The sequence below is a fragment of the Garra rufa genome, chromosome 20 (genome assembly GCF_049309525.1).
Source record: "Garra rufa chromosome 20, GarRuf1.0, whole genome shotgun sequence".
Classification (NCBI taxonomy): domain Eukaryota; kingdom Metazoa; phylum Chordata; class Actinopteri; order Cypriniformes; family Cyprinidae; genus Garra; species Garra rufa.
This window is the reverse complement of record NC_133380.1, coordinates 38920823-38947881: the sequence shown is the minus strand read 5'-3', so window position 1 is coordinate 38947881 and position 27059 is coordinate 38920823. Positions and strand designations below refer to the sequence as shown.

General features: G+C 37.3%; 1 protein-coding gene across 1 annotated transcript in view; it reads right to left on the bottom strand.

The window, feature by feature from the left end:
- Nucleotides 1-24046, bottom strand: part of apc2 (APC regulator of WNT signaling pathway 2) — a 38575-nt gene extending 14529 nt beyond the window's left edge. The window contains 7 exon segments of the mRNA XM_073825369.1: nucleotides 1409-1436; nucleotides 5164-5241; nucleotides 6948-7077; nucleotides 9115-9210; nucleotides 11126-11390; nucleotides 13861-13951; nucleotides 23906-24046. Of these exon segments, the coding sequence (XP_073681470.1) occupies nucleotides 1409-1436; nucleotides 5164-5241; nucleotides 6948-7077; nucleotides 9115-9210; nucleotides 11126-11390; nucleotides 13861-13951; nucleotides 23906-24046 (829 nt within the window).
- Between the last annotated feature and the right edge of the window lie 3013 nt (nucleotides 24047-27059).

Genomic DNA, 27059 nt, shown 5'->3' with positions numbered 1-27059 from the left:
TACTAGGAATTTGTTTTTGTGACAGAGCTCCACAGTGCTACAGAAAGACAGTGACAAGACGATACATATTATAAAAAGAACAATATAGAGGTATACAAGACAGACAATGTGCAAAAATAGCAAAGACATTCGAATGGAGTAAGTATGTGCTTTAAATAAATAACGGAAAAATGAATAAAGAATGTATAGTGTTGTATGTTCCACGATCAAGTGTTCATGAGATGGATTGCCTGAGGAAAGAAACTGTTTCGGTGTCTGGTCGTTCTAGTGCTCAGTGCTCTGTAGCGCCGACCGGATGGTAACAGTTCAAAAAGTGAGTGTGCTGGATGTGAGGGGTCCAGAGTAATTTTGGCAGCCCTTTTTCGTACTCTGGATAAGTACAGATCTTGAAGGGTAGGGAGGGTTGTACCAATGATTCGCTCAGCAGTCCGGACTATCCGACGTAGTCTTCTGAGATCAGAATTTGTAGCTGAGCTGAACCAGATGGTAATTGAAGTGCAGAGGACGGATTCAATGATGGCAGAGTAAAACTGTTTCAGCAGTTCCTGTGGCAGGTTGAGTTTCCTCAGCTGGCGGAGGAAGTACAGCCTCTGCTGGGCCTTTTTCACAATGGAGTCTATGTGAATGTCCCACTTCAGGTCCTGAGAGATGGTATTTCCAAGGAACCTGAATGACTCCACTGTGTTTACAGTGCTGTTCATGATGGTGAGTGGGGGGAGAGCAGGGGGGGTTTTCCTGAAGTCTATGATCATCTCCACAGTTTTGAGCGTGTTGAGCTCCAGGTTGTTATGACTGCACCAGACAGCCAGCTCTTTTACCTCCTGTCTGTAAGCAGACTCGTCACCGTCCTGAATGAGGCCGATAAGTGTGGTGTCGTCTGCAAACTTCAGGAGCTTGACAGAGGGGTCTTTGGAGGTACAGTCATTTGTATACAGGGAGAAGAGCAGTGGGGAGAGGACACAACCCTGAGGGGCGCCAGTGCTGATAGTACGGGTGCTGGATGAGAATTTTCCCAGCCTCACTAGCTGCTGCCTGTCTGTCAGGAAGCTGTTGATCCACTGACAGACTGATGTGGGCACAGAGAGCTGAGTTAGTTTGGGCAGGAGGAGGTTTGGGATGATAGTGTTGAAGGCTGAACTGAAGTCCACAAACAGGATCCTCGCGTAAGTCCCTGATTTGTCCAGATGCTGCAGTATGAAATGTAGACTCATGTTCACTGCATCATCTACAGACCTGTTTGCACGATAAGCAAACTGCAGGGGGTCCAGTAAGGGTCCGGTGATGTCCTTCAGATAAGCCAGAACCAGTTTCTCAAACGACTTCATGACGACAGATGTTAGCGCCACAGGTCTGTAGTCGTTAAGTCCTGTTATTTTGGGTTTCTTTGGAATGGGGATGATTTCAGAACGTTTGAGAGAGGCGGGGACTTCACACAACTCCAAAGACCTATTAAAGATCTGTGAGAAAATGGGTGCCAGCTGATCTGCACAGGTTTTCAGACAGGCTGGTGTGACACCGTCAGGGCCTGGTGCCTTTCTTCTTTTGTTCTTTTTGAAGACCTTGCGTACCTCATCTTCACTGATTTGAATGGGAGTTGCAGAGGTGGGGGAGAGGGGTGATGTTGGAGGTGTAAATGGTGTCTTTTCAAACCGACAATAGAACTCGTTCAGATCGTCTGCCAGTTGCTGATTCTGCAAAGTGCTGGGGGATGATGTCTTGTAATTGGTGATTTGTTTTAGACCTTTCCACACTGATGAAGAGTCACTGGAATGAAATTGGTTCCTTATCTTTTCGGAATAATTTCTCTTTGCCACTTTGATCTCCTTTTCCAGTGTGTATTTGGCCTCTTTATACAAGACTTTGTCCCCTTTCCTGTAAGCATCATCTTTGACATGACGAAGCTGTCTGAGTTTTGCAGTGAACCATGGTTTGTCGTTGTTGTAAGTTAAGCGAGTCCTGGTAGGAATGCATAAATCCTCACAGAAACTGATATATGAAGTAACAGTCTCTGTAAGCTCGTCCAGATCAGTAGCAGCAGCTTCAAAAACACTCCAATCAGTACATTCGAAACAGGCTTGTAAAGCCCGCTCTGTTTCGTTGGTCCATCTCTTTACAGACTTTGCTACAGGTTTAGCAGATTTAAGTTGTTGCCTGTAGGTTGGTATAAGATGAACCAGGCAGTGATCAGAAAGTCCCAAAGCTGCCCGTGAGACAGAGTGATATGCATTCCTTATTGTGGTGTAACAGTGGTCCAATATATTTCTATCTCTGGTCGGACATGTGATGTGCTGTCTGTATTTTGGAAGTTCACGGGAGAGATTTGCTCTATTAAAATCCCCAAGAATGATTAAAACAGAGTCCGGGTGTTGTTGTTCTGTCTCTGTGATGTGATCAGCGAGTTTCTGTAACGCCAGGCTCACGTGCACTTGCGGTGGAATGTACACACTCACGAGAATGAACGAGCAAAACTCTCGCGGCGAATAGAACGGCTTACAGTTTATGAAAAGCGCTTCAACATCAGAACAGCATATTTTCTTTAACACTGTTACATCTGTACACCACCTCTCATTGATGTAAAAGCACGTCCCGCCGCCGCGCGATTTCCCCGTCGATTCTGCGTCGCGGTCTCCTCTGAACAGCTGATATCCCGGGAGATGAATCGCGCTGTCCGGTATAGCCGCGTTCAGCCAGGTTTCCGTGAAACACAGAGCAGCAGAGTGTGAGAAGTCCTTATTTGTCCGGGAGAGCAGAAGGAGTTCGTCCGTTTTGTTTGGTAGAGACCGGAGATTTGCCAAATGTATGCCTGGCAGTGTCATCCTGAATCCACGCTGACGAAGCTTCACGAGCGCGCCGGCGCGCTTCCCCCGCGTCCTGCGCGTCCTGCGCGTCCTGAAGCCTTTGGTAAGCGCCGCCGCTCCGCCAACTATGATGTTGAGCAAAACGTCCGAATAATCAAAAACCGGTAGGAGATTTTGTGGTATGTTCTGCCTAATGTTTAGCAGTTCATCCCTTGTAAAACTGATCGTGTTTGCAAAACAAAAAACAGGAAAAACGAACAAAAACACAAAAACAACTGGAGAGCTAAGCACAGAGGCTGCCATTCGCGGCGCCATCTTGTTCACAAAAAAACTGTAAAAAATTAAAAAAAAATTGTTCACTGATAACTGTGCTCCAGTGGGAATCCCTTAGTCTCAGAGAGCTTTTTTTCAAAATTACAAGCTCACACTTAGCATCCAAGCATCCCAGTTACTGAGCAGCCAATAGGAGGCAGCTTGCAGAGGGCATACCCTGTTTTCTGCATAGCAACACTGAGTGCCAGCCTGTGCTGTGAGACAGTGCCAGGTAAGACTGGATGGATGTGCAGCTTTGCAGTGAAAAGAAAATCCTAGAAGAATAACGCTACCAGTTTTTGTAAGCTGAGTAGCCACTGCAGAAATATCCTATGGTATAATATCCTGCGTATACTGTATTAGATTCCATCAGTAAAACAATGAATCGCAAGTTTTATTAAATTACCATAAATATTTAATATACAATTTTATGTAACAGACCAGTGGAAACATACACTTCTGATTCATTATATAAGAAAAAAACATGATGATTACAATTTATCACTTTGTACCAGCAACGTGAAAGCAAGTTTTACTTTTAGCTTTGTTATATAATGTATACAGTAATTCTTTTTTACAACTTCCATCCATTACCTGAGCCATAAATGTCACGATTTTTAATGTGAATTTTCCAGCAGGCTGGTTCAGTCAACAATGTTCTCTGTGGTTCTGTGTTGCCCCTGGCAATACAAACCCTCAGTAGTTTACAGCATCTATAAATTGTTCTGTGAATATGCCACTACTGAGAGATAAATAACTGCAGAGAAACATTCTTTGGAGCATTTTTGATGTTACTAAATAATTCACCAAAATGCAATCATCAAATAGGCATTTTGTTCAATAATAAGTTATACAGTGCAAATCATTATTATTGTTCTTAGTAATAGCAGTAGTAGTATTGAAGCACAAAATAAAATAAAACATAATAAACATATTTTTATTTATCTCATAACAAAAATCTATCCTATCGCTCAAAAGTTTGGGATCAGTAAGATTTTTTTTTCAGTTTCTAATGCTCATCAAAGCTGTTTATTTGATCGAAACTACAGAAAAAATGTAATATTGTGAAATATTATTAGGATGTAAAATAACATTCTTCTTTATTTCTGTGATCAAAGCTGAATTTTTTAGCATCATTACTGCATCAGTGTCACATGATCCTTCAGAAATCATTCTAAAATGCTGATTTATTATCAGTGTTGAAAACAGTTGAAAATTGTGAAAATTTTAAATTATTTTAGAACTTGTGATACTTTTTCAGGATTCTTTAAAGAATAAAAAGTTTAAAAGAACAGCATTTATTTAAAATAGAAATTCTTTCAAACAATATACACTACTGTTAAAAAGTTTGGGCTTAGTAAATTTTAATTCTTTCTTTTTTTGAAAGAAATGATTACTTTTATTCAGCAAGGATGTGTTAAATTGATAAAAAGTGATAGCAAAGACTTATATAGTTAGAAAAGATTTATAATGCTGTTCTTTTTAACTTTTTATTCATCGAAGAAACATGAAAAAAGAATCACAGGTTCCAAAAAAATATTTGGTAGCACAACTGTTGCAAACATAGATAGTTCATAATAATAAATCAGCATATTAGAATGATTTCTGAAGGATTATATAGAAGGAAAAAAATATATATGTATATTTAAATAAAAAACATTGTTTTATATTGTAATGACACTTTGCAGTATTATTGTTTTTTTCTGTATTTTTGATGAGCATAAGATACTTCTTTAAAAAAACATTACAAGTCTTACTGATTCCAAACTTTTGAAAGGCAGTACATATTAATATTATATTATTAAATATTTCATACATTAATGTATTATTTATACTCATATACTCATATATTACACACTGACACACTACAAAAGATAGCAAAAAATAGATTTTTGGTGGGAAAAATACTAATGGCCTAAAGCTTTTACACAATATAAAAAGCATTTTTGATCAGTTTAACAATTTTATGAATCAGGCTCAAATTCAGGCATTTATATGATTCAGCCTCAATGGAGGGCAGGGGTGTATGTGTCACCTGAGTCTCTGGTAGAGCACTCTTCTCTTGAGGACCACGCGAGCTGTGAGCCTCCTGAAGCTCTTTCTCCAGCTGCTCCAGTCGAGCAACACGGATCTGTACACAGAAACATAACAGTAATTATTCATATACAGTATCGTGAACATTCTAATGCTTTGATAATGATACATACAGAGCAAATCATCACACACTATTTCATCATACACCACTATTATTCCCAGTTTAGCCATACTGTTCACCAAACACTGTGCAGGATGTTTGAGTGTATTTTGGTTCAGGTTAGGTTTGCAAGATTATGACCAAAATCATAATTGTCGATTATTCCTTTGAAATTGTAATTGCAATTATTAATTATGATTATCACAATTTACATTGATTGATGTTTTAAATAGCTTTGTTTGAAGCAACTGCATGCCATAATTTGATATAAAAATAAGCTAAAAAACACTCTTCCTGAAAAACCTTTATTGCTTTTCTCGTTGCCACAAATGTCAATGATACATTGGTTTGGTTTCTTTAAATAAAAAAAGTAAAATTATGCAATATGCATAAGGATATGCCGGTATTACATCTTCCTGTTGCGATTAATTGATAATGCTTTTATTAAGGTATATGGTATTATCACGATATTGAAATTTATTTGCAAAAAAGTGGTGTCATAATAAACATTTAAATACAATAAAGCAACACACAAAAAAATTTATAAAGTTAAAAAATTGACACAGATTAAAGTGCAAAATAATTATAAAGACCAATAGGTATCACTTTAAGATCTCATTAGTTAACCTTAGTTAATGCATTAATATTCACAATGAGCTACATAAGTTATTAATCTTTGTTAAAAAATACTGTTAGTTCATGTTAGCTCAATAAATAACACAACTTTAGACTGTAACAATTTGTTATTAAATATTGGAATTATCTAAGATTAATGAATGTTTAGAAGAATTTTTTAATGGCAGTTTATGTTACTAATGTAAAGTTTGACCGAACAATAAAGAATCAAAACACTTTCAAACAAAATCTAGGGTGTGTTGTAGTCCAGATTTAAATGTAAAAAAGTAAACAATTAAGTCTAAATATTTAAAAGTACTAAAAGTGTTTAAATACTAAAAGTGTTTAACGCTGTGATGATGAACACCATAGCAAATACAAAAATCTGAACGGCTATTTAAATAATTTAAACACTTAGAAACTGAAAGCTGTTTTGTTCACAGGGTTTGCGGGATAACAGCTGCATTATGTTTAGCGCCATCTGCTGTCAGAGAATGAAAGTGCGTTTTCATCCAGAGCGTCTCTCACATGCTGCACCATGTGCTTCTCATCTGTGCTTGTTTACATCAGAGGACACACTTGTCTTTGACGCAGCATACAGCGGTTTTGTTCACTGCGACCAGTTGATAGGGAATGCTATCTTAAAATGCATTCAAAATTCTAAATAATTTGTTATAAATAATTATATTTTGGTATTTTGATGTCCCTATGATAACAATATCAATTCGCCTCTCACAACGTGACATGTTCTAAACATGCCTCTTAAGCATGCTAAATAATATATATATATATATATATATATATATATTTTTTTTTTTTTTTGTAATCGTGCCTTTAACCGATTACGTAATTGTGGCATCCGTAATTGTGATCGCAATTAGAAATTCAATTAATTGTGCAGCCCTAATTCAGGTCAAGTGTTGATAAATGTGTGATGCGCTTGTGACAGACACGTGACGTTTAAGCTGGATTTACACCTGGATCTTTGTTGATGAAAACGTGGCATTAAATCTATAATCTGCTCTTACTTGTGTTCTCTGAACCATTTCGTCGCTGGTGCCGAAACGTTCCTCCATCACAGACCGCAGTTGTTGAGCTTCAAACTCCAGCTGCTGACGAATAAAATCCACCTGCATGGAGAACTGTGAGGCACAGAGAAATGCATCATATATCATTTGTACTGCATGCGTGCCATTTGTAAAAACAAGATCAAACCTCTGCAAATCTGAAAAAGACTTACAGACTAAACAACCAATTCTATAAACACATACGTAAACAACATGCCTTTAATGTATGGAAAAGTGTGGTACAACATGTTACTAAGTAGGGTAGACTGAGTACTGTAGAGACACTTTTTGCTTTTTTCATCACTACACAAAAAGTAGATGCTGAAATCAAGTGATTTTTCACATGATATTTCTTTTGTTTGTGTACTAAAATATCATTATTTGATAATAGCCATAAATAGTTTATATTTTCCACAATTAGCTCAGAAACATAAGGTGCATTTGGTGTACAGTTGAAACAGTACCATTGATCAGTTGAGACGCTCATTCTTAATGCTCTAAAGCTGGCTAACCATTTATTGCAAATGTAAAATTTTTTTTTATAAAATTACAGTTGCGCAACATTTTTTTTTTTTAAATTCAGATTTATTTATTTGCTTTATTTAATTCAGATTCATTTAAACAAAATAGGACACTAGAAAAGATATGGCAAACAGTACAAATGTAAACATAACCGTAAAAACAACAATACACATACTTGTATATTCTATAACCCTTCCCCTCAACCTATGCATCACTCAAAAAACGCATTTTTTACATTTTCAGTCATTGTGTATGAATTATAAGCTTGTGCCTTTATGGGGACCTAAAAATGTTCCCATAACGTTAGAATATACTGGTTTTACTATACTTGTTGGGACATTTGGTCCCCTTAACGTAGGTAATACCAGTATACAAACACACACAGCCTTTGAATATGCATTTTATTTTCTATGATTGAACTGTTACTGTATACACAGCGACCTAAAAATGGTGTATCAACTGTATCCACTTTACCACCTTGTATATTTCTTAAAATGCTATGGTATTCTTTTAACATTCACGTTAGAAAATATATCCATTAATAATAGACATATCACAAATATAATTTTTTAAACATAATTTGTGTAGCATGTGTGTAAATGTGACTTTTAACCTATTATCATAAACCTGTACAACTAAACAGCATGTGACACAATAGGACACCAATCCGGGTAGAGCTGATACACTGTGTCTCAACCGTACCCCAATGACACATTTCTCTAGATTATGAAAAGACCTTGCAAGGCACAATGTCATAAAATAGGTCTATTTTTAGAGCACAGAGTACTGTTTACAATGATATATGTTAAAGTTTAACACTCATAGAAGAATAATAAGCTATTCATTGTGAAAGGGTCATGGTGAAATAAAAATCTCACCTTGGAAAAAAAAACAAAAAAAAAAACTTTTGTCGATATATAAGTTATTTACGGTGTTACATGTCTCAAATGCACTCAGGCTACCCTAAATCATGACAGAATTTTAATTTTTGTCTGAAATATCCCTTTAAAAATCAAAAACTACACTGTAAACAAAATCTGTAGAAATTACAGTATTACTGGCAGCTGGTTGCCAGTAACTTACTGTAGATTTAAATTTGTGCTATTTACTGGCAACAGTTTGTTCAAAGTTAATTGAACATTAAACATTAACAAGTCTTTATCTTTACAGAATAAAACTAAAATAACAGCCTCATGCAAAGCATTCTGGGAACCAAAATCTGAAGGAAAAAAACAGAAAAAGGTTGATGAAGGTTTCTGGTTCCCAGAATGCTTTGCAGTAGGTTGTTATTTTATAGTTTTATTCTGTAAAGACAAAGACTTGTTAATGTTTAATGTTCATTTAACTTTGAACAAACTGTTGCCAGTAAATAACATAAATAAAAAATCTACAGTAAGTTACTGGCAACCAGCTGCAGAACTACAGCAAATTTTTTACAGTGTAGATAAGGGCATTACCTCAGAAAATCAAAAAATCTAGGTTTAGGACAATCTGTGGTCATTAGCAGCAAAACCAGGTGACCTCATTTTTGGCTACAGATGCACACAGTCCCATCAGTGAGTAATTGGGGTGGAAGTTGTTTAGGCTGCTTACCGTATCAAGCCGCGGCAGTTCACCCAGTCTCTGAGACAAACCTTGCAGCTGCGAGTAATACCACCGCCGCTCTCTCTCCTCTTTCTCTATTTCACTCAGCAACATGGTCCTAAAACACACAAACACACATTCCTGAAACCTGAAATTACTGTACTCAGCCAGCGTTGGGCATAATTCAGATGTAATTTATTCACGTGATGGCTGACTTTTCAACATCATTACTTTGGTCTTAAGTGTCACACGATCCTTCAGAAATCATTCTAATATTTTCTATGTACTCAAAGTAACATTTCTTAAGGTTAAAATTTTTTTAGCATTATTTGATGAACAAAATGTTTAAAAGAACATTTATTTGATTTTTATATGTGTATATGTGACCCTGGACCACAAAACCAGTCTTAAGTCGCTGGGGTATGTTTGTAGCAATAGCCAAAAATACATTGCATGGGTCAAAATTATTGATTTTTCTTTTATGTCAAAAAACATTAGGAAATTAAGTAAAGATCATGTTCCATGAAGATTTTTTTGTAAAATTCCTACTGTAAATGTATCAAAATGTAATTTTTGATTAGTAATATGCATTGTTAAGATCCTAATTTGGACAACTTTAAAGGTGATTTTCTCAGGATTTTGATTTTGATTCGGCCAAATATTGTCCTATCCTAACAAACCATACATCAATAGAAAGCTTATTTACTGAGCTTTCATATTATATATACATCTCAGTTTTGTAAAATTTAACCTTATGACTGGTTTTGTGGTCCAGGGTCACATATGTGCATATATTTTTGTTAAATTAGGGGCCAAGCACTGAAGGTCTCATCATTAACCACAGCAAAATTTGGAGTCTCTAAATCAAACTCTCTAGCGCCACCACGTCCAAAGTTTCACTTATGTTTATGCTAATAACTTTTGAGGTAAGGCACAGAAGGAAAATTTCCTCTGATTCCTTGGCTCACGCTGAGTCAAATGAACACCAAAATCTAAAAATCATAAGGTTTAGTATTTTCACTATTTTTAATAGTTTTATGAACTCATCCTAGACGGTTTGTCTGATTTTAAAGACAATTGGTCATGTTCAGACTATGCTGGCGAAAAGTTATGGAATTCAAGTCGAATAATGTGCAAAGAAATTCTACGAAAAGCAATACGGTTTGGCGTATTGAGACCAAATTTGGTGTGTGTTATAACAAGCATGACCTGAGGCAACCTGCAGTGTTTCGACAAAGTGCCACCTAGTGGTCAGAAGATATGGAAAATAGCTCTTTTTGCTTATAACTTCTCAATGGTTTGACCAAAAATCACAAATCTAGTCTCTTAGATTTGGAGGAGCATGCTAAGTCAAACCCCACCCAATTTTGTTTGTTTTGTTTGGCATTTTTAATTTTATCTTAAAATGCTACATTTTACGAACACATTGGTGTATTACTACGAAACTCAGTATGTGTCTTCAGCACCATCCCCTGACATTACTCAAAACGTTTAGGGCCAGTGCCAACTTGTGGCCAAAAGTTGTAAAGTAATTAAAAAAAATGCTAATATGATTTGATTAAATTGGCCTAGATTGCATAACAGTGCCACCTATTGGTCAAAACTAATAACCCATTAAATCACATTACTAATCGTTGAATAAAATCATCTTAAAATGCTAGCTTGCTTGCCTAGTGCTTAGCCCCATAATTGCAGCTTGCAGCTATATTTTTTATTATTATTTTTCTTTGTTCTGTTGCATGTTCTTTTTTCTCATAACAAAATGTTAGGAAATGCATATAATAAAATAATGCTTTCTAAAGTTCTATGAATTTGAAATTTACAGTAACTGTTGTCCAGCTCTTTAAAATGAGAGCACCAATTTCCTGTAAAACCATCTACTTTTGACTTGCAAAAGCGAGTAATTATAGTTCATGGATGTGACCTAAACTACTATGCCACTGGCTATTAAAGTAGACAAACCCTCTAAAGAAATAACATTTCAGTTAAAAAACGAGACATATGATTAGAGTGTTTAGATGTGATGATCTCACCTCTCTTTACAGAGATCCTCTAAGTGCTGGGCAGTGACACGGCCTTCTCCATTCGCCTGATGAGGGTGTCCGGGGTGCACGGCTGTGCTCTCTCCAGATGCAGATGAGGACTGGCGGGATGGTGGACAGACGGGACTCCTGGCTCTGCCGATACGCAGTCTCTCTTCACCTTCTCCTACCTGGCCAGCCATCGTCTCTGGAAACACACGCAGGTTGTGAGGCTGGTACTTGAGCTCGTAGTAGTTGGTCAAATCCATATGCAGCTCTAGAAAAACAAGAAAAGTCAAACATTTAGTTATTTTTGGGTCTTTTTGATGAGGTATTTGATGTGTACAATCAGCTAAGAAAATTTAGTTTTGTTGCAGTTCTTGTACATTTTATAATAGCCTACTTTGAAAACAGCAGCGTGGGATGTCTTCATATTTTACTGTAGTCTTCGGCCTTCAAGAATTAGGGCTGGTTTGGTAATATTGATTAACTGATTTTAATCGTTCCTCATTTTGATTTACTAATATCAATTCTCAATTCCTAAGATTGATCTTTAAGTCTATGCTGTTTTCCGTTGATACATGACCGTAATTTGACTGAAATGTATAGTAATAAGCTTTGTGCTTTGTTACTTTCTGACGAACAATTAACTTGAATAATTAATTTTAATAAAATATGCCATTAAAACAGCTTGTAAACAATGTCACATACACTATATTGCCAAACGTATTGGGACATCTCCGTCTAGTGAACAGTTTTGACTACTTTAGTAATTTCCATGAGTACAAATCTTAATGTTTAAGCATATAATTATATTCTAGGTAACTGTGTGATTTTAATTTTATAGCAACAGTTTGGACAGTACCCTTTTCTATTCTAACATGACAATGCATCTGTGTATAAAGCAAGGTTCAAAAATAAAACTATTAATTCAGTCAGTGTGGTAGAACTTCACTGATCTGGTAAAACCAAGTCCTAATCTCAGCTGAACACCTCTGGTGTGACTTTAAATACAGACCTTGAGCCAAAAACTCATCACCAAACACAGATGACTTATACATTCACTATATGGACGAAAGCACTGGGACACACCCTTCTTTAGATTAGAAAAAGGCTGCGGCAACAAAGATGGAAACATAATTCATGTGTTGCATTTCTGTCTCTGTTGTTGTTTTGGAAGTGTCTAAAATGACTATACCCTTATGTAAAAGTCACTGGTGTTTGGTGATGGGTTTTTGGCTCAAGGTCTGCATTTAAAGTCACACCAGAGGTGTTCGGATGGGATTAGGACTTGGCTTTATGCAGACCAGTCAAGTTATTCCACACTGACTGAATCAATAATTTCTTTTCGAAGCTTGCTTTATACACAGATGCATGTTAGAATAGAAAACGGTCCTGTCCAAACTGATGCTACAAACGTAAAATCATACAATACCCTAGAATATCATTATATGCTTAACATTAAGATTTGTACTCATGGAAATTAGTAAAGTAGTCAAACTTGTTCATGGGGGTGTCCCAATACTTTTGGCAATATATTACCTTTACATTTTACCATTCAATATGACAAGAACTCAAGAGAGATTCATCTTGATAATGTCAGATAACTTTGATGGAAAGGTATGTAACAAAACATGGTCAGGTCAAAGTGTCAAATCAAAATTTTGGTCCCAAATTCTTATCATTTTTATTGGTAGTCCACCGTATGGACAATTTTTGGTTATAGCTTATATGTTTATTATCCACAGTTTACTTTATTTTGCTATAACTTATATAAATGAACTACAGTGTCCTGCACCCACTAGTAAAAAATATCAAAAATAATATCTGATATCTAAATGTTTTTTTTTTTTTTTGGTTTGATATAATACAATAATTCCAAATGATGTTGAATTGAATTTAGAGCTTGTGAACTGAAATCATGAAATCTTTGTCAATAGCCAAGACTACCGATAACAATTTATATAAATGAATGTCCTAAAAATTATTCAGTTTCTGTATTTTCAGTTAGACTTTCAATTATTATAGTTATATTCTACTTATTAAGGGGAGACACTGCAGGTAAAAACACAATTTGTTCATTTATAATTTGCTTGATTTTATACAACATTTTATCCCCCCCCTCCCCCCCAAAATTGAAAAATAATAATAATAATAATATTGTTTTCTGCCTGTTTTTACAGTGAGAAAATATTCGACTCTAATATGTCAAAAAAAAAATTAAACAAGAATTTTGAAATCCAGTGTTTAGATTTTTGTACTAGAAATATATGCAAATTAGCACATCTTTTATTAAATAATGCTCATTTGCATATTTAAACCTAAGATTTTAGAAAACTTGTAATACAAAAAATATTTGCAATAATGAATGTAATCAATCAACTGAGTAAGTAAGGTGATAACTATTAGTTATTTTTTTACCCTAATCACCTGCAGTGTCTCGCCTTAAATCCAGTGTGTTCAACAAAAATATGTTGAGATACAAGATTTTTTAAATTTGAATGAATTCTATGAAGAATGTATGCAGAAATCCAGATTAATTCAATACCTGCATAATTCTGTGAATTTTTTTCTAGCAGTTATTCATGTAATTTTTTTAGTAAAATATCTTCATTTCATTTATCAAAAACAACATTAAGTTGCCAAAGAGTAAGAAAAGAATATATTACAGTTAAAAGCTAAATTCTGCAATTAAATGAATTATGATGTCTATGTAGAGAAGTGGCTACTTAAGGTTCTTGCAGTACCTTTGAGCTGGTCCAGCACATCAGTTCTGCCTGAAGAGGCAAGAGTTCCGGCCTCCTGCTCCAGTTTACTCTGCAGCTGCCTCAGAACCTCCTATTACGGCAAAAAAAGAAAAAAGATAAGCAGTTGACAGTCTTGTCAGTGGAGTCCAGTTTAGCAAAAATCCAACTCAAGTATTTCAAAGTAAAAAGAGAAATTCTCATAGATGCTTCTCTCATATCGAGAAACCGTATGACCTCATCTTTATAATGCATGCATCAGCTCTGTTTGAGAACTGACTGCGAGAGTGAAAAGATTAGGCAGGGATTACACTCAGCATCTGGGCATGTGGGCCACAGTGGAATCATGGGATATTGAATATGACCCATGCATCACCTATAATCTCATGAAAGCAGCCGAATCTGTTTCATTCGATGATTTTGTGATGACAAAGGCTTAGAGCATTTCCATTGCATAAATAAATGAACCCACAGGGTACACGCTGTATTTTGAAAATGGATCATTCGGAAGGTTAGTTAACCCAAAATAAATAGTCTATCATCTATTACTCACCCTCATGTTTTTATTTTTATTTTTTTGTTTTATTTAGTTTGGACTCCACTGTTCTTCAAAATGTCTTTGTGTTCAACAGAATAAAAAAATGATATAATGCAGAATGGAGAATATATCCAATGTTTTAGTTATTATACACACTACAATACACTACACTCAAGCGATGCCATAGAAGAACCATTTTTGGTTCCACAAAGAACCATTTAGTCAAAGGTAAGCAAGAAATGGCTCTTTAAAAAAGTCTTTTTTATGTTATTTTTTTTTTATTTATGTTAAGTTTTTTATAATCTGAAGAACCTTCTTTGCCACAAAGGACCTTTTGTGAAACAGAAATGTTCTTCAGATGTTAAAGGTTCATTATGGAACCATTTAGACAAAAAGCTTCTTCTATAGCATTGTGAAGCACCTTTATTTTTAAGAGTGTAGATTTGGGTTGGTAAGATTTTTTAAACATTCTTTCAAAAGTTTAATGCTCAGCAAGGCGGCATTTATTTGAATAAAAATACAGTAAAATATAGTGAAATATTCTAACATATATTTTAAAAATGTCATTTATTCCTGCATTTTTAGCAGCCATTACTCCATCATTCAGATATGCTGATTCAGTGCTTACTTTATTATAATCAAAATTATAAGTGGTTCTATCTAAAAATAGACATTTTCTTGAATTAGGATTTTTTTAAATTGTTTTTAACTGTCACTTTTGATCAATTTAATCCATCCTTAATGAATAAAGATATTTATTTATTAAAACCAAATGGCATAAATGTTGCAACTGTTAACATTTGAAATTAATAGTTATCTCTAAGTCAATCTGAAATTGACAGAACAATGCTGTTGATTCCTAATGAGCTCTTCAGGGGTTTTATTCCCTATAGGATTAATGTCTCTAAGCAGTTAAACTGACAAAAACAGGCGTAAACCTGCTTTATTCAACCTACACCAAACCTTTCAAGTGCATTTCCTCATTTGAAAAAAAATTCAGTGCCATCTTCAGTAGATTTATGTGGTTTGTTGCTATGATTTCATGTGCAGAATTGTTTAATACGAACAGGAAAAAGACACTCCCACTTTTACTGGAACTCGAAAGCTGAGCTGACATCAGGCTCATGTAACATATCAAACATTATGCAATTTAAGACTCAGGGTCAATAATAAAATAAGCTCCATGGTCTAATGGTTGCCTTCTCTGCTCGACTGAGAGCTGTAATGGGCAACAGTGATTTAAAATGTGCTCAGACATCATTCAGCTTAGAGATGCTGGACATTCATCATTAGAGTCTCCAGACATTTTGTGGAAAGTGGGTCATGGCTGAGACAAACGCGTGCAATGGAGACTCACTCCTCACCACACAGATCTACCGTTCACACTGAATAATGTGTTATAAAAAATGTATGTACTTCATACAGTAAATTTTGTTTAGTATGTTGGCCTTTCAAGACAAAAATGTTAAATAATTGTAAACATTATATGGGTCATTCCTGGGATTCTGTAATATTTCAGTCCCCTAGAGTTTCTAAAGTGGTGGTTCACCAAAATTAATTGTTCAAAGCTTTTTACAATACTTTGGTGTGCCCATTTAATATTTTTTAGCATAAAATAATGTCTTATATATATTTTAAACCAAGCATTTTGTCATATCCTGGAGGCACTTCACTAAGTTTGTACTTGTCTATTTTTGTCTATAATGTAAGCATTTATTTGTGTTCCTTTCTTGTGAAAAAAAACAAAACAAAACAAAAAAAACAGCAGTCTGAACTTAGTCTGAACTATACCCTGTCACATTAACCATTCTACGCCTGTAATAATTTAGACTCTGCTCATATGTGATATTATTTACCAGAAAGGTATTCTTTTTTTTTATTCATATTTTTAGAGCATTGTATATTCAGGGAGGGTTCTGTCAAGCTTAACAACTCAACCCTGACACATGAAATTAAGATGGAAAATTACTATTTTTCAACATTTTATTTTAATTCATAAGTATATACAATGTACTTGTTTTATTGCTGCCATATATGGTCTGATCTCCTAACTACATTAGAAGCAGTGGCCATTTTGAATGAAAAACCTCAACCCCGTCACAAATAGATATATTTTATTGTTACGGGGTTGTAAGCTTGAGATGGGGATACCAAGATCATGACAACTCATTTTTGTTATGAATACAGTTTGATGTAATATGTCCACTTTGACTTGACAAGCATCCTACAAACTTCACCCACATTTGCAGCAGAAAGACAGTGTGTGGCATGCAGATATGTTGACCCACAAATAAGGGGACAACATGAGAAAGAGACAAAACCAAAAAAATCATATTTAAGCCAATGTATCCCTTCAAATGTGTTACAGACTTCAACCCAGTCACACCTTGTCACATTAATATTTTTGGAAAAATATAGGGAAGACAATTAAGAATGAAAGCATTTCTTGCTGATTACTATCAGAGATGCAAAGGACTAAAATAAAAATAAAAATGTGGTTTTAGATAAACTTTTAAATTAAGAATATTTTATACAAAATAAACAGACCATAGACAAACAGTTTGTGTATTTTTTAGCTTCAGTCCTGTAAAAATGTGAACAATATGATAAACGTTACATTTGTTATCATGGAATTGTTATCAGGGACACATGAGGTTGTTGTTTATTTTATAACAAGTTCTGTTGTAGCGTTGCCACATAAAAGAGTTTTTATAACTGTATTTCATTAGATGTGTGAAATGGCCATGCAGTTGTGTTAACTTTCTTCTGGTTCGTTTGTATCCCATAAGCATTGATGCAGTGTATTGGACTTTTGTCTTACGTCTTTTATTTTGATACTGTGTATATACAAGCAAGTTCATTTTATTAGTGACATGCTTATTTAAATCATACCGTCACACCAGTAGGGGGGAACCAGGTACTAGGACGGCGTTCACGATTCACGTCGAAGAAGCAGGACGGGCGTGAAGGCGGCGTCTGCCTGGGCCGTCTTTTGTTGGATTATTTGCGATCGCTTTATGGATTTTTAAGAGACTGTTTTCGCCGTTGTTTCATCTGCTGGGATTTGCCGTCCACTCGGGACTTGTGGAGACTGTCGCCAGAGGATTACTTATACGGAACAGCTCATTTGGATTGCGCTCACGGACTTCAATTTGCCGGTGAGGCCGATTCTCTCACACTTACATACACGCTCACGGACTTTGGGACTTTTCACAGACACGCGCTATTTGTATATTTGTATATTCTGTGTTTTGGTAGCGTATTTGTAAATAACATATGAGAGGCTGGGCAGTAAACATTCTTTGTTGGGTTTCTTTTTGTGTTTAATTTTTGAAGATTGGAGAGTGTAAGTGTTGTTCAAACAAGAGAATAGAACCGTGTTTTTCTGTGTGACCTGCCCGATATAGGCGGAGGGTTACATATTGGTGGCCCGTACGGGGAAGATTCTCTGACTTGCACTGGTTTATGGTTTATTTGTTATCATGGATTCTACATACACAACTGTGGATGAGATAAGTGGTACGGAAAGGGACACTAATTCTGTTGTACGAAATACAGATATAAGTGAAGGTGTTGAAGGTGATTATACAGGCGAGCAATTTATAGTCAGACGTAATCCAACTGCACAAATAACATCGTTGCTTAGTTCACTGTATATATCTGATGCTGATCAAAATGTTGATGATGTTGACTCTGATGTTGGGGGTGAACGAGGGATTCGTGATGAAGTTTCACAATTGAAGGAGGATTTGTTGGCCCTTTCCGATAAGGTTCAAACTATTGAGCATGATTTTAAGCTAGCTGTGGAGAGCACATGTAACCGTGAAGCTACCTTTAGGCAAGCTTTGGATGATCGTTTAAATAGCATTGAAGATACTTTTGAGGAGGCGCTTAAAAAGTTAGAGAGAGCTGTGATGGATTGCTTTTTGAGGAGGGATGAGAAGTGGGAGAATAAGCTTAAACATATATATTCAACTAGCACCCCTTTTCCCACGAGAAGGCAAAATAGGCAGACTGTTTCCACTCCACATGACTGGCTCCCTTTGGTACAGTCTCCTATACCACAGACTTCCGTAAATGCCACTTATCAGGTTTCACCTTCTAAACCTTTAGATCCTTCTACAGTTCCTGATACCGTGGTTTTATCTGGCTCATCCTCGTTTTGCACTCGACCTCCTGTGCGGCTTGAATTCCCCACATTTGGTGAATCCTGTGAGACAGCAGATGTCTTCAATTTCATAGAGAGGTGTGAGGACTATCTGGAAGTCAGACCACTTGCCAACTTGGAACTTTTAGGAACCCTAAGCACCGTCTTGCAAGGACCAGCTCTCAGTTGGTGGAAGGCTGAAAAAAGCAAGGTGAGGGACTGGGAATCTTTTAAGAGGGCATTGATGGATGCATTTCTGCCAGATGATTATCTCTCTGAGGTAGAGGAAAAGCTTAGGATGATGGTACAGCAACCTAATCAACGTTTGAGGGATTTTGCCTACAATTACCGTGCCTTATGTTTAAAGTGGAAACCTGATGCTTCAGAAGAAGAACTAGTGAATCGGATCCTAAATAGTATCAACCCAAGGGTGGCAGGATGTTTGAGGGGAACCGTACATACTGTGAGTCAGCTGGTGAAGGTAGGAGGGCTGGTGGAAAAGGACTATATGGGGGCGAAGGAGTATTGGAGAAAAGTGGAGAGTAGTAATGGGAAAGATAAGGGTAAGAAATCTTCTGAGACTCCTCATCGCAAACACTTGGCTGGAATAAATATAACCCAGCACCACCCAGTATCTTCTCTGCTGGGGGTATCTATTAGGGTGAATGGACGACAGGTACAGGCGGTTATGGATACAGGCAGTACATTTACCTTACTCCAAAAGAGTTTGTGGGACAAGATGCATGATGGAGAAGTTAAAACATCTAAGGCACTGCCTTCCCAGAAGTTTATCATGGCCGATGGGACTATGCATCATTCCCTGGACCACCAGTTGATGAATTTTGTTTGGCATGGACAGGACTATGAGATGAGGGCATTTATTATGGAAGACTCTCACTTGGCATTTCCTGTGATCATCGGCCTGGATTTCTTAAGGCTCGCTGGAGTGGTTGTGGATTTGGAGCAAGGAAGATATGGTATAAGAAGAGGAAAGGATTACCAATATTTTCCCTTCTTGCCTGCTCTGTTTCCACCTGGTAAGGGCATGCCGCTAATTCCTCCTTGTTTGCCGATACCTACTACACTCCTTATGTACTGTGCTGTTCCAGCTGACTATGAACACTCTGTGTTTGACCCATACAAAACTCATGAGACCACCTACTTAGAAGAATTAAGGGAGTTAATTACGGCTTGGCCAGTTATTACTTCCGAAAATCTCGGTCATACCTCGGTCGTCCGGCATAACATCGCCCTCACCGATGATACACCGGTAACATCTAGAGCCTACCGGGTCTCCCCACTGAAGAAGGGTATCATTGAGGCAGAAGTGGATAAGATGCTCGAGAAAGGTATCATCGAACCCTCATTCTCTCCTTGGTCTTCCCCGGTCGTTCTAGTCCCAAAGGAAGATGGAACGTTCCGGTTCTGTGTGGATTATAGGCGTCTTAACAAAAAGACAATCTTTGATGCCTATCCTATGCCTTTGATCCACGATATCTTGGAATCATTGGAGGGAGCCACATGGTTTACTTCCTTGGATTTAAGGTCAGGTTATTGGCAAGTTGCCATGGCTGAAGAAAGTAAGGCTTTGACAGCCTTTATCACCACCAAAGGTCTCTTCCAATTTAAGGCCATGCCGTATGGCCTCAAGAACGCCGCTGCTACTTTTCAACGGCTTATGGAGAGAGTGTTGGGTGAATTGAGGGGTAAGATTTGCTTCGTTTATGTTGATGACATCATTATTTATTCCAAAACCCTTGCGGAACATAAAAAACATCTACACCTAGTACTGGAGAGACTCACGCAAGCTAATCTTACCTTGAACATGAAGAAGTGTCAGTTTTTCAAAAGACAATTGAAATTTCTTGGCCACATCGTCACAGAGAGAGGGGTGGAAACGGACAAAGATAAGATCCAGGCAGTTGCTGACTTTCCCACACCATATGACCTCAAATCTCTCCAGCGATTTTTGGGGTTAGCAGGGTGGTACCATAGGTATATTCCCCATTTCGCGGACATCTCGGCCCCTTTAAATCGTTTGAGGAAGAAAGGGGTGAAATGGGAGTGGACGGAGGAATGCCAGTCCAGTGTAGATGCTTTGAAGCAAGCTTTACAACATGCCCCAATACTTACTCAACCAGACACTACACAACCATTCCAGATACATACTGATGCTAGTGATGTGGGCCTGGGAGCAGTGCTTACTCAAATGTGTGATAACCAGGAGAAGGTGATTGCTTTCGCCTCAAGGGCATTGTCTTCTGCGGAAAAAAATTATAGTACCTCGGAAAAGGAGTGTTTGGCTGTAGTTTGGGCAGTGGAAAAGTGGAGGCACTACTTGGAGGGGACTCCCTTTGATGTCTTCACTGACCATGCTGCACTGTCTTGGGCATTTAATTGCCCAAAGACCACTTCTCGCTTGACTCGCTGGACCTTAAGGTTACAACAATTTGATTTTCGGGTCCAACATCGCAAGGGTTGCCTAAATTTGGTACCTGATGCCTTGTCTCGCTCTTGTGAACCCTCATCGGTATCCAACCCTTGTTTCTCTATTACCCTCACTAATGCATCTCTGTTACCTCTCAGTCTTGATGAGATTCAACAGGCACAACAAGCTGACTTGGATTTGCTTCAATTAACTTCTTCTTCCCCTCCGCGATCTTCAAAGGATCAGGCCATCAGGTTTGAAAATGTACAAGGAATCTGGTACAGGAAAATTCCCCTGAAAGGAGACGGGGCTAAGTATCAGTTGGTGGTGCCGAAACAGCTCACCCAGACTTTCTTGCACTATTTTCATGATAACCCATTAGCGGGGCACTTAGGACAACTTAAAACACTGCTTAAAATATTGGAAGTGGCTTGGTGGCCATCCGTGAGGAAGGAAGTATGGAGCTATGTGAAGAGTTGCAAACCATGTCAGCAATACAAACCTGGTAATAGTAAAAAGGCTGGGCTCATGCAGAGCAACTTAGTTACGGAACCAGGACACACCCTCGGGATTGACCTGATGGGACCATTCCCTATCAGCAAGAAAAGAAACACCTGCCTATTAGTCATTGTGGACTATTTCACTAAATGGGTAGAGCTGTTTCCTTTGAGGGACAGTAAGACCCAAAAGATAGCAAAGGTCCTTCGGGAAGAGATTTTCAGCCGATGGGGGGTCCCAAAATATCTAGTTTCTGATAGGGGTCCACAATTTACCTCCACCCTCCTGTCGGAAGTGTGTAGATCCTGGGGTTGTATCCAAACCCTTACAACTTCATATCATCCACAGAGTAATCTGACTGAGAGGGTAAACAGAACACTTAAAACAATGATCGCTTCATATGTCGGACAGCAACATCAGTCCTGGGACCAGTGGTTGCCTGAGTTACGTTATGCCATCAATACTGCTCAGCAGGAGACGACCGGCCGGACTCCAGCTGAGCTCATGCTGGGAAGGCAAATCTACGGGCCCCTAGAGCGACTTATTCATATTCACCCTTCACCTGAACAAGCGGCTTACACAGTACTGGAGAGACAACATCTTCTTCAACAGGAGGTTGTGCGCAGGATGAGGATGAGTCAGGCTAAACAAGCTAAGTATTATAACCTTCGAAGGAAAGATGTGCAATTTCAGCTTGGGGACTTAGTTTGGTTAAAAACTCATCCCTTGTCTAATGCTGCCAATAAGTTCACCTCTAAGCTAGCGCCTAAGTGGGAGGGTCCTGGCTTTATTATGAGTAAGAAAGGGCCAATAAATTACTCTGTTGCTTGGGGAGACCCACCGAGAACTGATGTGTTTAATGTGGTTAATTTGAAACGCTTTTTTGGGCGTCCACCCTCTGTGGTCCAGGCTGGGGGGGGGGGACTATGTAGCGTTGCCACATAAAAGAGTTTTTATAACTGTATTTCATTAGATGTGTGAAATGGCCATGCAGTTGTGTTAACTTTCTTCTGGTTCGTTTGTATCCCATAAGCATTGATGCAGTGTATTGGACTTTTGTCTTACGTCTTTTATTTTGATACTGTGTATATACAAGCAAGTTCATTTTATTAGTGACATGCTTATTTAAATCATACCGTCACACCAGTAGGGGGGAACCAGGTACTAGGACGGCGTTCACGATTCACGTCGAAGAAGCAGGACGGGCGTGAAGGCGGCGTCTGCCTGGGCCGTCTTTTGTTGGATTATTTGCGATCGCTTTATGGATTTTTAAGAGACTGTTTTCGCCGTTGTTTCATCTGCTGGGATTTGCCGTCCACTCGGGACTTGTGGAGACTGTCGCCAGAGGATTACTTATACGGAACAGCTCATTTGGATTGCGCTCACGGACTTCAATTTGCCGGTGAGGCCGATTCTCTCACACTTACATACACGCTCACGGACTTTGGGACTTTTCACAGACACGCGCTATTTGTATATTTGTATATTCTGTGTTTTGGTAGCGTATTTGTAAATAACATATGAGAGGCTGGGCAGTAAACATTCTTTGTTGGGTTTCTTTTTGTGTTTAATTTTTGAAGATTGGAGAGTGTAAGTGTTGTTCAAACAAGAGAATAGAACCGTGTTTTTCTGTGTGACCTGCCCGATATAGGCGGAGGGTTACACTGTGTAAAATCCTTTTTAAACCAATCCGTTTTTTTCCATTACGGGGTTGAGAAAAAAAGGTGTCTCAATCTAAAAAAAAATGAAAGGAAGTTAACACCTGAGGTGGGGAAATATGATTTTTTGGAGGTTTGACATGTGCCTAATTATGTGGAGTATTTAGAAAATGAATCATACGTAGTTGAAAAAAATGTATATTTCAAGTCGAAATGTTACAGAATCCCAGCAATGAACCATATAGAAAGAATTTTGATTGAACTGAGTGATGCAATTGAATTGTTTTGTTCATGAGTATAGCCATTGCTGCTGACAAGGCGATAAGTCATAAATAAACAATATTATTTAAAAAAAAGAAGAGCAATTCAACCTGTCAACTTATGTCAGAGGATGATCTTAACTAATAAGCTTTTTACTAGAAAATCCATACAAGTGACAGTTTGGTCAAGCAATACAAATTTAAGAGAAGTGCAGATTTAATAGTAAACCAAATGCTTGATTCCAATTTTTGCAATTTTGTTAAGTCTCACTAATGGCTTCACTTTAGGCCTACATCATTCTCAAAGATTATCAACTGATATCCTGAGCTGTAAAGCTTCAGTTTTATGGTCTCTTTTTATAATTTTAAAGGCAGATCCATCACATTCAAGCAGAATTAATGATCTAGTATCAGACTGACTCCAGATCATGGGCCAAGATCATAATTGGGTAGACCAGGCCTCCTTGTGGAGCCAAGGCTACCATTTAATAATTCCGTTATAATCTGAGCTTCACTCACCTTCATGTCAGAGGTTTCATTCTCGAGCTTGGACAGGTGATGTGAGTTGTCCTGAAGCTCACGGCGCAGGTGAGAGTTCTCCTTACGGAGATCCTCCACCTGCCGCACCAGCTGGTCATAGGAGGCCGTTGGGTAAGACATCATCACTCAATGGGATCCCTGAGAAGGTCAGAGGGCAGGGGTCAGTCAATGCAATCTTGATCACATCTCTAGGATTTATGAGGAATTCACTGTATACAGTTGGTGCACAGTGAACACATTCATTGAGAACCACGTTCAACCATCTTAAGGCAGTCGATAGTTTTTGGAAAATTACTAAATCTGCCTATTATGTGATGGGTTAGTTTATATTTTAAATCTATCAGTTCGACATATTCTGTTCTTGATAAAAAACCTGCAAAAGTTACTGTACTTGACTGAAAAATAGCTATTTGTTCAAATTTTTAAGCTTTGACAGTGTATACATTTCCTTACTGTTCTACACACAAAAAAGTGAAACGACTAGGTCAACATCAGAATTTTTTTTCGTACACTCTTAAAAATTAAGGTATTTCACGATGCCATAGAGGAACATTTTTGTTTAAATGGCTCCATAAAGAACCTTTAACATCTGAAGAACCTTTCTCTTTCACAAAAGGTACTTTGTGGCAAATAAGGTTCTTCAGATTATAAAAGGTAAAGCAAGAAATGGTTCTTTAAAAAACCTTTGCCTGAATGGTTCTTTGTGGAACCAAAAATGGTTCTTCTATGGAATCGCTTGAAGAACCTTTTGAAGCACCTTTATTTTTAAGAGTTTATGCATCTGCCCATGATCACCCAGGTGTGCAAGGGGCATTTATTATTTAATCTACCAATTCTAATCAGGTTGATCAAGATGCTCTAACAGACTGAATCTTGGACCAACATCTGGTAGTCCACCTAATCAACCTCGTCAGCCAGTTTGGGCCAGCTAGGACCAGACAATAACTCAAAAATGGCTGGGGTGTTGTCAGGGTCAATGACCTCTCAGGAACAATCCATACTGCAGGCAGCAAATGCCACTAATGTGAATTAATCAACTGTCAAATTTAGTTAAGACCTATTTTATATTTCATCAGTGTTCACACTTGGCCAGGCTTGAATGAACTTCCTGTGGGGCCTCCAGTCAGATTGGCCACTATTAAACAGAAAAGTCATATAAAGCCTAAAAGAGCAAGTGAGCGTTTGTAACAATGAATCTGGAAAGACCCTTTCTTTCTTTCTTTCTTTCTTTCTTTCTTTCTTTCTTTCTTTCTTTCTTTCTTTCTTTCTTTCTTTCTTTCTTTCTTTAAACTCTTTAAACTCTTTAAAATTATTTTTAAACATGATGGCTATGTCACAGTATCAAACTTACTTAATGTATGCATACCATAATCTGGTGTTTTCTGGAAATTCAGATGAGAAAATAATCAACAATACAAAAACTAATTTTAAAGTAGTAAAACGTACAAATTTTTCTAAAGCAACATTGTCTAACACACTGTAAAAAAAAATAAAAAAAAAATTGTTAAGTCAAATTAAAATAATTTGTTACCCAGCTGCCTTAAAATTTTAAGTTTGGTCAACCTGAAATGTTAAGTTTTACTAAGTAACAACTTATATATTTGAGTTGATTCAACTTACCATTTTAAGGCAGCCAGGTAATACATTTTTTTAGTTTAGTCAACTCGAATATCTCAGTTGTCACTTAGCACAACGTAAAATTTCAAGTTGACTGAACTTAAAATTAAGGCAAATGTAAAATTAAAGGTTGTATCAGCGATTTCTAGCCTGAAACATAAAGTGTCAAATTCAGCTGACCTTTCATCACGATCCTCTCGCTGCCTGCCCCATAAATTGTCTGTGAAAAAAACGCGTCTCTCTGGTCAGCCTAGGGTCCGAGATATGCCAAAAAAACAATCGGCACTACCAACCTTTCCACACATAAACAAACAGTGTTCCAGCCAATCAGCGTTAGGGGTTTGGTGTTGTGGACTTTCACTCCGCCTCCCTCACATCCCAGCACCAGTAGGAAAGTCCACAACACCAAACCCCTGACGCTGATTGGTTGGAACACTGTTTGATTATCTGTGGAATAGTTGATAGCACCGATTGTTTTTTTTGGCATATCTCGGACCCTAGGCTGACCAGAGAGACGCGGTTTTTTCACAGACAATTTATGGGGCAGGCAGCGAGCGGATCGTGAAGAAAGGTCAGCTGAATTTGACACTTTATGTTTTAGGCCAGAAATCGCTGATACAACCTTTAAGGGTAACAAATTATTTTAAGTTGGTGTTTTTTTTGTTTTGTTTTTTTTTACAGTGCAGTGATTAGTCACAGTGTATATCATAAGGGAAATGTGCAAATTGTTCCACAGCTTACTATGTAAAATTGGACATATATCTAACTTTATCTGCATACAGACCGTATATTTAAAGTGTTGTATACTATATAGTGAATGTCAACTGCTTGAGTGTTTAATCATCTCGAAATACAACTATATTACCACCCAAGCTCTTTATATAAAGTTGGACAGACTGTGTAAAGGGCTTTTTCACACTTGAAATAGTTAACCCTGGGTTATTGGGTAAATGGAATCATGGGTTATCTTGCTTCACATTTAAAACTGCTCAATTAATCATTGGTATTCATAAGCTGTCATTTTATACTGTGCTGTTTCATAATGTACATTTCATACAGTACAAGAGTACTTTAAGTATGTCCAAATTTATCTGCATACATACTGTATACCATACAGCAAATCCCAAATGCTTTAATGATTGTATTGCCTTAAAATGTACACTACACTTTTAAAAATAAATGTGCTTCACGATTTCATCGAAGAACTTTTTTCGTCTAAATGGTTCCATAAAGATCCTTTCACATCTGTTTCACAGAAGGTTCTTTGTGGCGAAAGAAGGTTCTTCAGATTATAAAAAGATAAGATAGAGATGGTTCTATAAAAGAACCTTCTTTGTGGAACCAAAAATGGTTCTTCTATGGCATCGCTGTGAAGAACCTTTTAAAGCACCTTTATTTTTAAGAGTGTATATTATAATCTTTAATCTGCTGAATGTAACTAAGGCATGAATATATTAAGATATTAAAATTGAGACTTGACTTTAATTAATATTCAATTCCAAAAACAAATACAGCA